The sequence below is a fragment of the Scyliorhinus torazame genome, chromosome 18 (assembly GCF_047496885.1).
Source record: "Scyliorhinus torazame isolate Kashiwa2021f chromosome 18, sScyTor2.1, whole genome shotgun sequence".
NCBI lineage: Eukaryota > Metazoa > Chordata > Chondrichthyes > Carcharhiniformes > Scyliorhinidae > Scyliorhinus > Scyliorhinus torazame.
In genome coordinates, this window is record NC_092724.1 from 18,070,455 (window position 1) to 18,088,302 (window position 17,848).

Genomic DNA, 17,848 nt, shown 5'->3' on the forward strand with positions numbered 1-17,848 from the left:
TCTCTGCCTGTGGGCAATTTGGTTCTGCCTCAGATGGGGTCCTCGAAGCAAAAGCCGCAAACGCTCAGAACGGGCGTCCATTTTATGCGACAACACCGCCCCAATTCCATGTGGCGAAATATCGCACATCAATACGATGGGATTCCGAGGGTCAAATTGAACAAAGGGGTCAGAGGACAGCAGAGATCACTTCACTACTTCAAAAGAATCTCCAGCGGCTCCCTCCACTGCCACAGTTGGTGTTTCCATAAACGTTGATGCAGTGGAGCCAATGTTGTGGCCAGATTAGGGGTGAATCTCTCAAAGCTTTCCATCATATCGAGGAAAGATTTTAACTCAGGAAGACGCTTCCCAAACAGCCTTGACCTTCTCTTCGAAGGGGGTGTAATCCAATTGCATCCACTCGGAAGCCCAAATGGGTTACCTCTGTGGACTGGAAGGTACATTTTGCTTTCTTCAGGTGGACCTCCGCATCACAAAAGCGCTTGAACATTTCTTTCAGACTTGATATGTGTTCTTCTGGGTTGGCTCCTGTACCAGCACCTCATCGAGGTGAACCATTATCTTCATGTTCCCCTGGAGGAGGTTTTCCATTGTGAGCTGGAAGGTGGTGCAGTCTGGTGCTACCTCAAAGGGTAATCCCCTGTATTGGTACAAAGCTTTGTGGGCGTTTATTGTGGTACCAAGCTGTCATTCTTCATCCAACTCTAACTGGAAGTAGGAGTGGCTGAGGTCCATCTGAGAATAGGTCAGCACTCCCGACAGCTTGACGTGGAGGTCTTTGATCCGGGGGATGGGGTACCTGTCCACCTGGGAAGCCTGGTTTATTGTCATCTTGTAGTCCCCAAATTCTGATGGATCGGTCAGGTTTGAGAACAGGGACTATGGGAGCAGCCCACTCCGAGAATTGGACTGGTCTTATGATGCCCAACTCCTTGAGGCATCTCCCAGCTGAGCTTTCACCTGAGGAAGGAGTAATGCTCTGAAAGCTAGTGATTTGAAACAAACCTGTTGGACTTTAACCTGGTGTTGTAAGACTTCTTACACAACTCCTTGAATGCTTTAACTCGATCTCCATCTTCTGGTGCAGGGTGTACAGAACAGGCCTGGCTCCAAAGAATCTGGGTCTTGCATCAAAATTTATATAAATTTGCTTTCACACATTTGATACAGCCCAGTTTACTGTGGAAGGCATCGTTGCAACAGTGCAGAACATTTTGAAGTACACTGTGGGAATTTTTTTTAAATTCCAGCTAGTTCTGATGTGATTCAACCAGACCCTTCCGAGGAGGCTGGGCTTGTCCCCTTCGACAACAATCTAGGAAGGCGAGCTTCTTGCCCTTTGTAAGCCACTGATGTTTCTGCAGTACCGAGGGTCTTAAGGGTCCCTCCTGTAAACATCGACAGCTTTGCTTTGGTGCTGCTTAGCTGCAGGACCGGGATTCCCGCCTGGATAAAGTTAAAGATTTGCCCACCCACGATGGTCACCAAAGCCCCGGTGTCGACCCCCACCTTCAAGGGTTCGCCATTCACGGTCAAGACGATCTGAATAGGAGCCAACCTTTTCACTTGAATAATGTTTAATCGCTGCATTATGTGATTCCCCCTCAGAGCTCCTCTCCACTTAGTACAGTTGAGGTGGGCTCTGAAATGAAATGAAAATGAAAATCGCTTATTGTCACAAGTAGGCTTCAAATGAAGTTACTGTGAAAAGCCCCTAGTCGCCACATTCCGGCTCCTGTTCGGGGAGGCTGATACGGGAATACGGGATACAGCAGCTCTGCTGCTGTGGCTGCTCTATTTGTGTACATCCTTTTTTACTCGACATGGTGCATGGATGTGGCGTCACCGACTGCATTCAAAACACACCAACTCCCAGCAAGGACAATTCTCCTGGGGGTGGTCCCCTCCGCAACGATCGCAGTCCACTTCATCTTGGGCTTGACTATCTTAAGCGGTTCCCTGTTCTCCGATTTTGGTACCGTACCCGGGACCGGGTTTGGTTCCCCGCCGAGCCTGTTGATCCTGCCGTTCGTCCCCCGCATCAAACTAAATTTACTTCTCCTTCAGCCAGATTCTGGAGTTTGCTGGCACGTTTTGCTGCGCACTCGATCGCCTGCGCTATCTCAATAACCTTCTCCAGCGTTATCGTGGTCTCAGCCAAAAGCTTCTTTTGCATACTGCACTCCTGGATCCCGCAAACCAACCGGTCACGAAGCACGTCACTCAGTAAGGTTCCTACCTCGCAGTGCTCAGTGAGCTGTCGAAGTGCGGCGATGAAGACAGAAATGTATTCCTCAGGGTCCCTACTGCTGAATTAAATTTGTAACGCTGAAGAATGATCGAGGGCCTCGGGTTTAAATGTTCCTTCACCAGTTTGGCCATATGGTCGTAGGGCTGCAAGTCGGGTGCCTCAGATTCCCGGTATTTACGAGGCCCACACATTGTCAGAAGGATCATCTTCTGTTTATCTTCACCAGTGATCTCATTTGCAGTGAAGAAGTAATGGAGTCATTCCACGTTCTGACTCTAATCCTCAGCTCCCTGGTCAAACAGCTCCAACTTGCCTATAATAGGAATTTTGACACACTTTCTCTTTGATGAATTGCTGGTTCCCGAGATTATAAAAAGGTTTTCCAGGACTTCTCCCTTCCTGGGCGCCTTTCCTCCCCCCTCAATTTCGTAGCACTTCACTGCGCACAAAGTTTTTACCCCATCGACAATGTGATGGTCGAGATATACATGTTGGAGGCGTATGGTGTCAACCAAAGGAGTTTATTAAGGAAGGCAAAGACAACTATTGTATTGGCACAAAGTAGCTGTGTACAGGTGTTCATTCCCCAGTGGGGGTTTGCTCTGCCCGGCCCCTCCTCACCCAGCCCCGCTCTGCCGTGCTATTGGCCAGGGTTCACGCACTCCCATGTGATTGGCTCAGAACCCATCACATGAGCCCGCCCCCTTAAAGGGGCCACGCTACCACATAAATTCAAGACGGAGATCAACAGACTTTAGGACGCTCAGGGAACCAAGGGATATGGAGATAGGGCTGGAGGGTGTAGTTGAGGGCCAAGATCAACCATGATCGTACTGACTGGCCAAGCAGACCCAGGGAGGGAGGGGGGGGGGGGGGGGTGGGGGAGAGTAAGTTGCCAACTCCTGCTCTTATTTTTTATATTCTTACAACCATAAAATACAAAAGCAAAGCCTTCAGGACGGACCACGTAAGGATGGAAGACACTCGGAGAGAAAGAGCAAGATATACACATATTTGACTTTCCCTCAGTAAAGCCTCTCTCAGACGATCCAGTTCAACTTGCTGAGGGACCATACAGAGCAGTTTGTGATGCTGTAATCACACTCCAATCTGCTTTGTCTGACTTGAGACGTTTACCATTTATCGATCAACCATTCTTGAGAAACCAATCATTGTGGCCTCAATTGAGAGTTCTTTGTTCTCTCCTCCATCTCACACTCCCGGGGATGGATAATTTTGCCAAGGAGCCACTTAGACAGTTGAAATCTTCAGGGGTAATTGTTCTGTGTGAAGCCACAGACAAGCTGTAAACATTTTTGTAGACAATGAAAATTCTTTGCAGTACGTGAAGCCTCTCAGCGTTTTCCTGTCAGTCACCCGACCCTAACCGCGGTATTGTGTAGCTTTTAGTGGGCAGCAACCCTCACCTCTGACTTGGCAGGTCCCGAGATTCAGCCTCACTCCATGAGGCGTGAACACAAAGGGCTGGATTGTTCGCAGCCCCCCAGCCAAATTGCGTTTGGCGCGGTGGCGGAGAATCGAAGTTCCCGACCGAATCGGGCCCGGGCGCGGCTCTGGCGATTCTCCGGGCCCCAGAGAATCGCGTGTCCGCGAATGCCGCCGCACGGCTGGGGGGCCATTGACAGAGGCGCTCCCAGCGATACTGCACTCCCGACAGGCCGAGTTCCTGAGGGAGTGGAGCTAACGTGGAATGGACGGTCGGGACTCAGTCCGCAGCCGCCCTGGTGGGGGGGGCGGGGGGATCGAGCACTGAGGGGAGGTGGGGGGCGTTATGAGTGGCTGGGGCAGCGATCGGGCTGGTCCGATGCAGCGGCGCGCAGCCGATTGGGGGGGGACCTAGTTTGTTAGTGTTGGTCTGCGGTCCGAGTTCGCCATGGCGCTCGGCCGCTGGAGGCCGCCGCCGCCATGCGCATGTGCAGACTCGGAATGGGAAGTGTGGGCGCCCGTATCTACAGCCAAAGCTGTGTGAAGCTCTTCGGGTCCCTGTTAGCCCCCAGAAGGTAAGTGAATCGCCTTTCGTTTTTTGCAGGAAACTGGGGAGTGCAACGGCAGCATTTCTCCGCCGGCATGGGGACATAGCCCCATTTTGGGAGAATCCAGCCCATAATCTATAAACAATAATTCCATGGAGCGCATTCTCCCTCCCGCACTCCACACTGAGGAGCCATGTTTCACCTGAGGGCTGATATTGTTGACTTCAAACTGCCATCTGAACTGGGCCACTTGATGCACTATCAATTACCACAAAGACAAGGGTAGTGGAATAATCGAGGCTTTATTGAGCAAAGATGTTGTGCCTCCTGTAGCTGGAACCAGAATGGCTGCAGCACCGGCGAGTGCACACCTTTATACACCACCTACTGGGCGGAGCCAGCAGGCAGGGATTTACCCATGTACCTCTACTATACAGGCCATACCGTAATACATGTAATACTACTTAGTGGTGACTACCACACCACTCATACTGCAAAGAAATGGGAAGTCAACACAGGCCTTACCACCTATGCCCACTTTCCATGATTCGGTGAAACCAAAAAAGAACTGAGACATTAAGGGGGCATTTCTCGATTGCCAATGCCTCAGTTGTTGCTCTCACCTCTGAGTCACAGGGTTCAGGTTTCATGTCCCACCCCATGCCCCACTTGGAGCAGGCTTTCTTGTGCCAAATTGCCTACTTCTGCTTCAATGTCCTATGGCCTATGGTCTTACGGTCTAGGCCCGGAGCCTGTGCGATACTGAGGCAGTGCGGCACTGGCTTACATGCTCTCCATTTTGGTTGAGTTTTTAAAAATTTGTTCATGGGATGTGGGTCTCGCTGGCTGGACCAGCATTTATTGCCCACCCCGAGGGAATTTAAGAGTCAACCACATTGTTATGGGTCTGGAGTCACAGGTAGGCCAGACCAGATAAGGATGACAGATTGAACGGTGAACCAGATGGGTTTTTACGACAATCAATGATAGTTTCACGGTTGTCTTTAGACTTTTAATTCCAGATTTTTTTTATTGAATTCAAATTCCACCGTCTGCCCTGGTGGGATTCGAACCCCAGGACCCCACAGCGTTAGCCTGGGTCTCTGGATTATTAGTCCAGAGACAATCCACTACGCCACTGCCTCTCCATGAAGGTGAAGCCCCATCTGCTCTCTCAGGTGTGTGGAAACAATCCTCAGGACTTTTTTGAAGAGGAGCAGGGTGGGGGTGGGGTGGGGGGCCGGGGGCAGTGGGGGTACTCAATGCTGTCCTGGCCAACATTTACCCCTCAATCAACGTCACAAAAGTAGATGATCTGCTCGGTATCATATTGCTGCTGTGGGAGCTGTGGGTTTCGTACATGGGAACAATGAATGTACTTTAAAAAAAAGGTATTTAATTGGCTATAAGCCACTTTGTAACATCTGGGCCAGGATTCTCCGACCCCGCGCCGGGTCAGAGAATCTCCTTGGCGGCGCGTGAATCGAGCCACGCCGCCCGACGCCGGCTCGCCGATTCTCCGGTGCCGATTCTCAGGCGCCCGCAGGATCGACGCCACGCCGGTCGGGGGCCGTTGAATGCAGCCCCACCCCCTGGTGAATCCCCGGGCCTCGATGGGCCGAGTGCCCGCTGGGTTCTGCCGGCGTGAGTTACTCCGGTCCCACCCGGCAGGACCTGGAAGCTCTGACTGCGGGGGCCATCCTGGAGGGGAGGGGTGCGCGGGTGATCCGACCCCAGGGAGGGCCTCTACAGTGGCCTGGCCCTCAATCGGGGCCTACCAGTCGGCGGGCGGGCTGGTTCCGTGGGAGCCTACGTTCCTCCGTGCCCAGCCCATGTAGGGCTTTGCCATATTGCCCGGGGGCCGGCGCGGAAATGGGAACCCACGTGCATGCACGGACCCGCGTCGGCCTTGGCGCGCCGGCTGGAGCAGCGGAGACCACCCCGGTGCCAACCTAGCCCCCTAGGAAGGGGAGCATACCTGACAATCGAGGACCGTTGACGCCGGAGTGGTTCGTGCCTCTTTTCACACCGGCGTCAGAACTTGGCCGCAGGATTGGAGAATCCAGCCCTGGTGGTTGAGAAAGGCACTATATAAATGCAAGTACCTCTTATGTGCCAGGGAGAAATGCTTAATGTGATTGTGAAATACGGCACGCTGTGGTTCGGGCATTCGAGGTGTTCAGGGTGGAATCAGAAAGTACAGTCATCTGTGTCTTCATTCATAGTCCAACAATCAATCAATTGAATTGTATTTAATATTAAATTTCCATTTCGCTTGTGCTGGTTGTAGTGTTCAATTTGAAATGTTGACTTACTTTAATAGTATCTGGGCTGGCGTCTGAGTTCCTAGCCCAAATTCTTCGGCCGCTGGGGTTTTCCCCCTGGCAACGCACCCCCTTCTGTGGGTTTCCCAGCAACGTGGGGTGGCCTCAATGGGAAATCCCATTGAAAAGCGGCAGGAAGAGTGAATCCCGTTGCCAGCGAACGGCGCGCCACCGAGAAACATGCGGCTGGGGGACCGGAGAACCCAGCCCCTTATCTGCGATTGAACCACCTCCAGGAACAGTTACACTTGTCACCCGACTTCCACCTACACTGAAACCCATCAGAAATTCTAACCACACAGTCCTTGAAGAATAGGTAACTGCTGAGGAACATGAGGAAGACAGGATGAGGAGGAAGACAGGATGAGGAGGAAGACAGTTTGAGGAGGGAGCAGGGAATAAATAGTGGGAAAGGATACATGGACCCCAATCCCAAGTTTCCCCCGACTGCTGTTTGCGATGCTGGGCAGCTGATTCTGAGCCCACTGTGCAGTCGACAGCTGAGAAAATGGTTTAAGATCAGCAACTGGAACAGGGTTAAGATTCACACGTGCACGTCGGTATCCATGAGACTACACGTGTCTGTGTGTGTGCCCACGTGTATGCTTCATGTCACTGTGTCTGTCAATGATTGTGGATCTGTGTGTATGCCTGTGTCTATACATCTGTGTATTTGAATGTGTGCCTGTATGTATGAGCATGTTTTTGTGCCTGTGTCTGTGTATACGTGTATGCGTGTGTGTCTAAGTATCTGTGTTTTCAGGTTTGCGTGCATTTGTGTATGTTTTGGTTTGTGTATGTGTCTGCATGTAGTAGCAGTGGGCGCATGTGTCTGTCTGGATTATGTCTGTGTTATGCTGGGCGAGATTCTCCATTTGGGAGATTTGTTCTCCCGCCAGAGCTGAATTGCACCTGATTTGCGCTCCCATCAGGAAGTGATTCCTAATCCATCGGCATGCAAATTTATGCGTGGTGAAGGTTGCGGGGACTTCCCGAGGGAATCCCGCTATTGGGCTGCTATTTTGAGCAGACAGCCCAATAGTGAGGTCCCGTGGCTGGCTCCCCCCCCCCCCCTCCCCCCCCCCTCCCCCCCTCCCCCCCTGCATCGCAACAACTCATCCCGCCGCCAGCTGGGGGGGCCAGAGCATCGGAAACAGGTCAGTGCCCGGCGCCGATCCTGCTTTCTTCACTAACACGGGATTCTCTGCCTCACCGAGAACTCCACTACCGGCGGCGCGAGACGCCCAGTGTGTACATGTGTCTTTGTGTGTGTGTGTGTGTGTATGTCTGTGCGTGTATGTGTGTGTGTCTATTGCATGTGTATGTTTATGGGTGTGTCTATGTATGTGTGTCTATTTGGGTTTATCTATACATGTGTGTGTGTCTAAGCATGTGTGTCTATGTATGTATGTGTGTGCCTATACATGTGTGTGTGTCTATGTATGTTGTTCTATGTGTGTGTATGTCACTGTGTGTGGATGTGTGTGTGTTTATGTGTGTGTGTCTATGTATGTGTCACTGTGTGTGTGTCTATGTGAGTATATATGTCAATGCATGTGTGTATATGAATGTATGTGTCTATTTGTGTGCGCGCCTATGTCTGTGTGTGCGCCTACACATGTGTGTCACTGTGCATGTATGTGTGTGTGTTTGCATGTGTGTCTATGTAAGTGTGTGTCTATGCATGTGTATGTATTTATGTGTGGCTATGCATGTGTATGTGCCCACACATGTGTGTGTCACTGTGCATGTGTGTGTGTGTTTGCGTGTTTGTCTATGTAAGTGTGTGCCTATGCATTTGTGTGCATTTATGTGTGGCTATGTATGTGTGTGAGTGCCTACACGTGTGTCTACGCATGTGTGTGTATGTATATGTGTATATGTATGTGTGTGTCTATGCATGTGTATCTGTCTATGTATGTGTGTATGTGTGTCTATGCATGTGTCTGTATATATGTGTGTCGACGTATATGTGTGTGTGTTTGTATGTGTATGCCTGTGTCTGTATATATCTATGCATGTGCGTCTCTGTGTGTATCTATGCATGTATGTGTGTGTGTATATGTGTGTGTCTATATATGTGTGTGTCTTTGTATGTGTATGTCTGTGTCTATGCGTTTATGTATGTATATATCTATGCATGTGTGTGTCTGTGTGTATGTATCTATGCATGTATGTGTGTGTATCTATGCATGTATGTGTGTGTGCTTATGTATGTGTATGTCTGTCTATGCATGTATGTATATAGCTATGTGTGTGTCTATGTGTGCGTGTCTATGTATGTATATAGCCATGTATGTATGTGTGTGTGTGTCTATGCATTTATGTGTGTATGTGCGTGTCTATGTATATGTGTGTGTCTATGTATGTGTGTGTCTGTGTGTGTGTCTATGTATATGTGTGTGTCTATGTATGTGTGTGTCTGTGTGTGTGTGTTTATGCATGTTTGTGTGTGTATGCATGTGTGTGTGTCTACGTGTGTCTATGCATGTATGTGTATGCCTATATGTGTATGTATGTGTGTGTGCATTTTTCATTCCTCACCTCACAGTTTGATCGGAAACCCAGCCAGCGTCACAGTGATCGAATCCGTCCTGGAAAGCAGCCAATAGTTGTTGGGGGTTTGCGATCGTCGCTGAGTTGTCCTGGCAGGCCTGAGTGGCAGCCTCGAAGGTGAGTGAGTACCTGTTGCTACCGGCACGGTAATGGAACACCACCCCTAGAATGGGAGATGGAAGGAAGAAACCAAACAGGAAGGTGAGGCGAGGGAGCAAAGAACTTCCAACTATAACACTACCCAAAGAGGTTTCTTCTAAATTCCGATTGGATTTATCAGTGATTAACCGATATTGATGGCACTTATTTCTGGTCTTGCCCACACGTTCCACCCCACCAAACCTCTTCACGATCTCTATCCGGTCAATCCCAGCATGTCCAACCTTCCCTGATCGATTACGGCATCATCCTTAACATTTTTGTTTGCGCATTCTCCAGTGCATTATCGGGTCACATAGGACTGACGGCGCCAAGAACAGGCCATTCAGTCCATAGGCCTACGACAGTGCTTCTGATCCACAGCTCCCTCTGGTGGTCCCTCATTGTGAGGAGGAGGCCTACCGTGAAGCGCAGCCCATGGAGTCTTTTACCGTGGGGAGGCTGTTGTGCTGCAGCTACCACGCGGTTCTGCCTGACCAGGATGGACTCTCCCACTCATATCGCCTGTGGTGGGACTCGAATCTGGCTTAGAAGCAGAGAGGCTACCACTGAGCCTCAAGAGCGCCCATCCTCACCAATATCCTCACCTGGTTACTTTTCAATAATATGGAGACCAGCACAGTGCTCCAAGCCTGATCTAACCAAGCTTCTAGTTCCAGTGCTAGCTGACCTCAACCAAATCTCCTCGCATTGATCTTGATGATGCCTGGGATGTGACGCCCTCCATGATCAAAATGCCCGTCACACTCCCCACCTAGAGCCACATGGTGGTGGCGGCTTTCTTAGTTCCAAATATATTTTAATTAAACATAGTCTTTTTGGAATTCTCCAGCTACACCCAACTCTAGAACTCCCTCCCCAAACCTATTTTCACACCAAAGGCGCTATATAAATTAAAACCTTTGCCGCGAAGCAGTAGCTCTTGAGTGTCACAATTAACAGTTTGCTGACAGACAGCACACAGACCTCAAAATAGGTACCAAGGTTCAGCTCCAAGTGCAAAGTCAGAGAGGGAGACTGGAGGCATATTGGATGAGATGGGTAGCTTTTCTTACCATGCCCTGTGGCTTTTCCCGCAACAGGATCCAATTCCCCTGGCAGCAATGTTAGACGGTCCTCAACCCCGAGCTGGGCTACTCTGACTGTTGAACTAACGCCACCATCATGACCGATGCAGAATAACAGAGCAGTTAAAGTGCAATAAACCTATGGGAATGAGGCACTAATAACCAACATGAGCTTTTTATTGATTTTTCAGACCTGGGAGAAAGCTGGGATTTCAAATACACCTCTGGTTAATACTGAGGGATTGAGCAGAGCTGCTATTAGATTGGAGAGAGGCTTAGAGCAGGGGAGTAATATTAATGTCACTAGACGAGTAATCTGGAACAGGCGGCTTGATTGGTCGCCGACGCCGAAATCATGTTCGGCGATTGGCTGGAGAATCCAAGTTTCCGACCAAATCAGGGGCGGCACCGCTTTCACGATGCTCCATCCCCTACGCCACGCCACGTATTGGCGTCCTCAAGACATTGCCTGAGGCCCGCCCCCCCCGATGCTCCGCCCCCGACCGGCTGAGTTCCCGACGGCGTGGGTCGCGTGTGGTTTCACCCGTTGGGAACTCAGCGTGGTGGCTGCGGGCTCAGTTCAGCGCCGTCACAGTCGGGGAGGGCCGATCCGCGGGCAGGGGGGGGGGGGACATTATTCGGGGCTGCCATCGCTGTGGGGGGGTTGGTCCGGGGCACGCAAGCCGGCCGAAGGAGGGGCACTATTTCACGGGCCTGGTCCGCAAGCTGCCTCCGCCACGTAGCACCACGCGGTCGCTGCAGGCCGCCACTGTGCACATGCGCGGCCACGGACCCGGATATTCTCCTGGGTGTATCAGCAAGTAGAGCTCTACTCTGCCGTCTGGCTAGCCCCCAGCAAAGTGAGGAATCAGAGGCCGTTTCACGACATTTCTTCCGGCGTAAAACTCCCTTTCCTCCTTACGTGTCTGCATTTGGGATGGTTTAGCACAGGGCTTAAGAGCTGGCTTTGAAAGCAGACCAAGGCAGGCCAGCAGCACGGTTCAATTCCCGTACCAGCCTCTCCAAACAGGCGCCGGAATGTGGCGACTAGGGGCTTTTCACAGTAACTTCATTTTAAGCCTACTTGTGACAATAAGCGATTTTCATTTCATTTCCATTTCATTTAAGACGTTCCTTAAGACCTACTTCTTTAACTTAAGCGTGTGGTCAGCTGGCCTACACCTCCTTTCCTGTCTTGGCGTCGAACTTTTGTCCAATAACACTCCAGTGAAGCACCTTGGGACATTATAGGTGCGAGATGAAGCCATGTTTTTGTTTCTGATCACTGATAGGCTGTTTGAGATGGGAGAGAGTTGCAGAGCTGAGCACTCAGGTGACTCTGCACACAAACCCAAACTGCAGCAACTTACACTACACTGACTCGAAGGAGTTAACAGCGCTCGGTAACCATAGCAACCAGCAACAGCAACTCACAATTACAGACTGGGCCACATTCATAAAGATTGCATGTTTTATCTGCCCTGATTGAATGACACTTAAAATAATGTACGCTCCAGAAGGGCGAGTGGTGAATAACCTTCATCCTAGCACCTTGACATTAGATTACAGCTTTTGTGGTCCCTGCCCTGGCGCCTGCTGTTATTTATAAAATATAGTTGCTATTCAACGTGGGCGTTGTGATCTGGCTCCCTGCTGCCAGTGACTGGCAGCTGCCAGTGTATTCCGCAACTATGGTGCGTCGTGACAGGACTAATAACGGCAGTCCCTGCAACAGCCTCACCGAGAGATAACCTGCAGCTGACTAACGGCAAGTTAGCGAGCCTGGGGTGCAGTGTTATTAAGGGGGGAAAAAGGGAGCCTGCCTTCATACAGCTCTGCTCTGCGATCTCTGAACTACCCGGCGCCGAAAATGTGAAACGTAGTCACTGTTGCATAGAACATACAGTGCAGAAGGAAGCCATTCTGCTCATCGAATCTGCACCGACCCACTTAAGCCCTCACTTCCACCCTATCCCCGTAACCGAATAACCTCTCCTAACCTTTTTGGTCACTAAGGGCAATTTAGCATGGCCAATCCACCTAACCCGCATGTCTTTGGACTGTGGGAGGAAACCGGAGCACCCGGAGGAAACCCACGCACACATGGGGAGAGCTTGCGGATACCACACAGACAGTGACCCAGCGGGGAATCGAACCTGGGACCCTGGCGCTGTGAAGCCACAGTGCTAATCACTTGTGCTACCGTCCTGCAATGTAGGAAATGAGGAACAGCAAGACCCCACAAACAGCGATGTCATAATGACCCGATAATTTGCTTCAGTGATGCTGGAGTCTCCTGACCTTGATGGCAAACGCCCTGGAGTGATCAGAAATCTTTATTGGGAACGAAATACAGCCCTAAAAGTTGAAAGCGGTCGAAGCGATTTTCTCAGACAGGGGTGGGTTTTCTCCCCGGATTTATTCAATTTGTAGAGTGAAAATATTCTTAAGCAGGATAGCACAGTGGTTAGCTCTGCTGCTTCACAGCGCCAGGGTCCCAGGTTCGATTCCCAGCTTGAGTCACTGTCTGTGCAGAGTCTGCACGGTCTCCCAGTGTCTGCGTGGGTTTCCTCCGGGTGCTCCAGTTTCCTCCCACAAGTCCTGAAAGACGTGCTTGTTAGAGGAATTGGACATTCTGAATTCTCCCTGTGTAACTAAACAGGCGCCATAGTGTGGTGACTAGGGGCTTTTCACAGTAACTTCATTTCAGAGTTAATGGAAGCCTATTTGTGACACTAATAAAGATTTTGATCTTCCTGGATTACTTATTATTATTAGTTTGAAGTTATAACCTTTAGTAATATAAGATATGCCAGTTATATTCTTGTTGCTGACTTTGCAGAGAAACTACAAAAGTTTGCATAGAGCAGTGAGTGAAAGTGAAAAGAAAGGGCTGAGCATAAATTGTGAGAAAATAAAATGAATAAGGTTATGATTAACTCAGAATTAGCTATGAAAACAAAGTTGCAAATCCTGGAATGTTTCACCACATCATATCTGACATGGGGCAGAAAGTGTTGGACAATCATTCGCGACTCTGTCCAAAATTGTCTGTCGTTTCCTTTGAGTCAGAGCTAAGAGTGGTATCTTGCACCCGTCTCGATGCTATCGTGCACTCACGTGAGATTGTATTTGGCGGGAACGCGTGAGAGTCGGAAGCACGACCACCGACAATCAAGCAGCAATTTAACCCATTGGGGGTGAACACAATTTTACGTGGCCCGCCTGCTTTCACAGTGTTGACCACTGTGTCGGCGTGCTGCCCAGTGAGACAGCAGTGCCAACCACTGCGCCACCGTGCCGAGGCGTGAAACCACATCTGGGGCCACCTGCTCGTTTTGCGCCCGTTTCAGGCCAGCCGAGTGGGGCTGGCCAATGGAGAAAAGTTCAGGCCCATGGTTTAGACAGTCTGAATCTAATGGGAAAGATTCAAAGCCAAAAGAGATCGAGTTAGATAAAGAACGATCTTTCTAATGAGCCTCGTAAACTGGACAAGTTTACCACCAAAGAAGCTGGTGCACACCTCCAGAGCATGATTAACATGGAGGTCCATAGCCACTGATGTCTTCTGAGGGCATGGTAGCCAAGAGAGAGAGAGACAGAGGCATTGGTTGAGGGATAGAAACTGATTCGGTGACCAGAGAGAACTCTTCTGTTCTTTTTCAAAATAACTATTGGGTTTTTTGCATTGATTTGAGAAAGTAGATGGCCCCTCAGAGTAACATCTCATCCTAAAACTACCCTCTCAGTACAACAGCAACCTATCCAAAGAGGCTTCTCGGTATTATCAAACTGAGCCACAGAAGAGAATATTGGGACCGGTGATCAATAACTTGGTCAAAGAGCGCCTAGAAGGGGGGAGGAAGTGGAAGGGAATTCAAGAGCTGAGGGCCTCTGCAGCTAAAGGCGCGGTGACTGACGACTGAGGGATTCAAATCAGTGAAATAAGTTCTCGGCGAGATTGTGTGCTCAGGTCTCAAGAGTGGGAGCGAGAAGAGAATTCCCTCTGACTATTCTTTGCTAATTGCAACCTGCTTGTTGGGCTATATGGTCGCTTTAAGTTGGTGCATGTGCATTGTTCGGAGGAAAGACCGAGTCCCCACTGATGTTGAATGGGGTAATATTGAGAAAATTGGGCCCGTATTCTCCCGAGTTTCGAAGGATGAGAAGGGATCTCATTGAAACTTAGAAAGTTCTTACAGGGTGTGATGGTGAATGTGGATAAGGTGTTTCCCCAAGGTCGGCGAGTTTAGAACCAGAGGACACAGTCTCAGGAGAAGAGACGGGCCACTTAGGACACAGATAAAGAGGAAACTCTTCACTCAGAGGCTGATTGGATTTCTCCATCCCAGAGGAGCTGTGGATTCTCAGTCATTGAGCATATTAAAAATCGAAGTTGATAGACTTCTGGATATTAATGACATCGGAGATATGGTGAAAGCGCATTGAAGTGGATGATCTGCCATGATCTAAATGAATGGTGGGACAGGCTCGACGGGCCTACACCTCCTCCGACTTTCCGCCAATTCAGTCGCACACTTCGCTAAGGTCGGCATTGAGAACTCGTGTGCAGAGTCAAAACTGCACATTGTAGTTTAGCTTATCTTGTAAGCGAGGGCCTCTGGCCTTTACCCATCAGCCAGCTGTCGCCTCCCTCCTTTCGCAGAATCTGGGAATGGCCACAGTACAGAAGGAGACCACCCCGGCAGTGCTGCCCACCCGACTCTGCCTCCCCACCTTGATGAAGTTGCATGGTCTCTTTTTCTCCCTTTTCCTTTTCTCATAAGGTGTGGGCATCACTGGCAAGGCTTGTGTTTATCGCCCATCCCTAATTGCCCTTGAACCGAGTGGCTTTCTGGGCCATTTCAGAGGGCAGTTATGAGTCATTGAACCAAACCAGATTGAACCAAGGCTCCATCTGGGCAAATTGGGTGGATGTAAATTGAATTCCAGGGTGCTACTTTGAAGAAGAATGGGCAGGATGAGGGGGTGGGGGATCGTTCTCCATGGCGACGGAGTCACTATATATCCCTCAAATAACATCACTAAATGTGGTCATCGTCTCATTGCGGATTGAGGACCAACGCAAATTGAGTGTCACATTTACAACAGTGACCACACGGCAAAGTTGAACATAAAGCACTCTTGGGCACCCTGACGTTGTGACTAGACGAGACAAATGCAAGTTCTTTTATTTAGGGAGTGCACCTCAGTTTTTTTTTTTTGCTTTTATTGTGCTCTTGTGAAATGAAAATGAAAATCGCTTATTGTCACAGGTAGGCTTCAATTAAGTTACTGTGAAAAGCCCCTAGTCGCCACATTCCGGCACTTGTTCGGGGAGGCTGGTACGGGAATTGAACCGTGCTGTTGGCCTGCCTTGGTCTGCTTTAAAAGCCAGCGATTTAGCCCAGTGTGCTAAACCAGCCCCTTATCACAGCAACTCCTTCCCCAGCGACTTACCCAGCACCTCCAGCGGGACGGTGTCCTGCTCGTCATCAATCCCCACGACCACTTCACACTGATAGATGCCCGCGTCGCTTGCTCGCAGAGCGACAATTTCCAAGCTGGCGTTGTAATGGAACGGGCCGTACCCGGGCAGGCTGACCCTGCCCTGGTAGGCCGGGTTTAGCTTCACTGTGTTGTTCTTGGCTACCAGCACGGGGATTTCCTTCCTGCTCCCACCTTCCAGCAAGACCTTCGTCCATTTGATGCGTGGAGGGTCCGGCAGCAAAGAGGGGTCAATGGCTGAGTTCGGAAGCACTGAGAAAACGCAGGGAAGGAGCACTGAATCCGCTAATCCCCTGATGACGGGCTGATGTTGGACCTTCTTTATATTCACTATCTTCTCATAATCGTTGTCGCCTGTTATTGGGGGGGATGAACAAGATCAAAAGACAAAAGGAAGTCATTAGTATACATCGCACATTATCAAAAGTTCTGAAATTTGCCTTTCCTCTCAATGTACTCTGCATCTTTTGAATTCAATGTTCTCCTTTGTTCTCCCACAGAATATTCCACATAATCCCAAATTTTCCTATTTTTCCTCTGTCACGTCTGAAGTAACTGCAGTGCCTTCACCGAATGCTCTCCCATGTCTTTTACTTTAAAGTTGATCATCTCTCCAACTGAGGGGGGCTGCACCGTGGGTCCACCTGGTAGCTCAGTTACTGGGGTTTTAGCATGTGGGCAACCCCTACCCCTCCGCAGATCGTCTGTGCTATGGTGCAATGGTTAATAGAGTAGCTATGCTAATGAGCGATGTCGACAATGATGTGTCTCTGATGTTGGAAGTCATAGGGTGGCAGGGTAGCACAGTGGTTAGCACTATTACTTCACAGCACCAGGGACCCGGGTTCGATTCCCGCTTGGGTCGCTGTCTGTGCGGAGTTTGCACGTTCTCCCCGTGTCTGTGTGGGTTTCCTCCGGGTGATCCGGTTTCCTCCCGCAAGTCCCGAAAGACGTGCTGTTAGGTGAATTGGACATTCTGAATTCTCCCTCAGTGTACCCGGACAGGCACCGGAATGTGGCGACCAGGGGATTTTCACAGTAACTTTCATTGCAGTGTAATGCCTACTTGTGACACTAATAAAGATTATTATGCTCGACTCTCAAGAGAGATGATGGAACACACTGTGCTCAGGAGAGACATACCTACTCATACCTACATGCTCTACAAACAAAGGGTGGTGGAAGTTTGGAACTCTCTTCCACAAATGGCAATTAACGCTAGATCAGTTGTTAACTTTGAATCTGACTTAGATCATTTTTTGTTGAGCGAAGGTATTAAGGGACCTGGGCCAACGGCTGGTATATGGAGTTAAGCCGCAGTTCAGCCATGATCTCATTGAATGGCGGAGCAGGTTCGAGGGGCTGAATGGCCTCCTTCTGTTCCTAAGATCTGATATTCCTATGTTCCTAACCTGCCCTTTACATAGTGCTAACAAACCATTTTGAAGCAGGTACCAGAGTAAGACTACAGCCTGTCTGGGCATGGTAGGTCAAGCATATTAGAAGCCAGGAACCATGCCAAGAGCATGCAGAACATGGTAGTAGTAGAGAGCACATACGCTGACCCTCAGGTTGCCTATAACAAGTTACAATGCCCCAGATGTGCAGAGACAATGTCAGACCCCTCCTGGAGTTCAGGGTCTCAGGAAAGTTATATTAACCATGAAGGCTTAGACTACGAGCATGGTGGCCGATGCCACTCTTGGGTTTCGTTAAGTTTAGATGGTTGAGGGATGAGTTAATCGAGGTGTCTAAAATGATAAAGGGATTCGATAAAATGGACACAGGAGAACTGTTTCCGCTGGTTGGGGGAAGCCAAAACAAGAGGGAATATTCTTAAAATTAGAGTGAGGCCACTTGGCTGAAATCATCAAAATTTCCAGCACAGGAGGAGGCCATTCAGCCCATCATGTTTGTATTGGCCAACAAGTGGAGGAAGTAGTGAATTCAGGTTGCTTTTTATGCTAATTCAGGGTCTCCCTCTCT

General features: G+C 49.8%; 1 protein-coding gene across 4 annotated transcripts in view; it reads right to left on the reverse strand.

Moving 5' to 3' along the window:
* ncanb (neurocan b) overlaps positions 1-17,848 on the reverse strand; it is a 263,481-nt gene that overhangs the window by 168,661 nt on the left and 76,972 nt on the right. For all 4 annotated transcript variants that reach the window (XM_072482254.1, XM_072482255.1, XM_072482256.1 and 1 more), the window contains 2 exons: positions 15,815-16,216; positions 9,117-9,291 (listed from right to left, as the gene is read on the reverse strand). In XM_072482254.1, the coding sequence (XP_072338355.1) occupies positions 9,117-9,291; positions 15,815-16,216 (577 nt within the window). The remainder of the gene's footprint in view (positions 1-9,116; positions 9,292-15,814; positions 16,217-17,848) is intronic.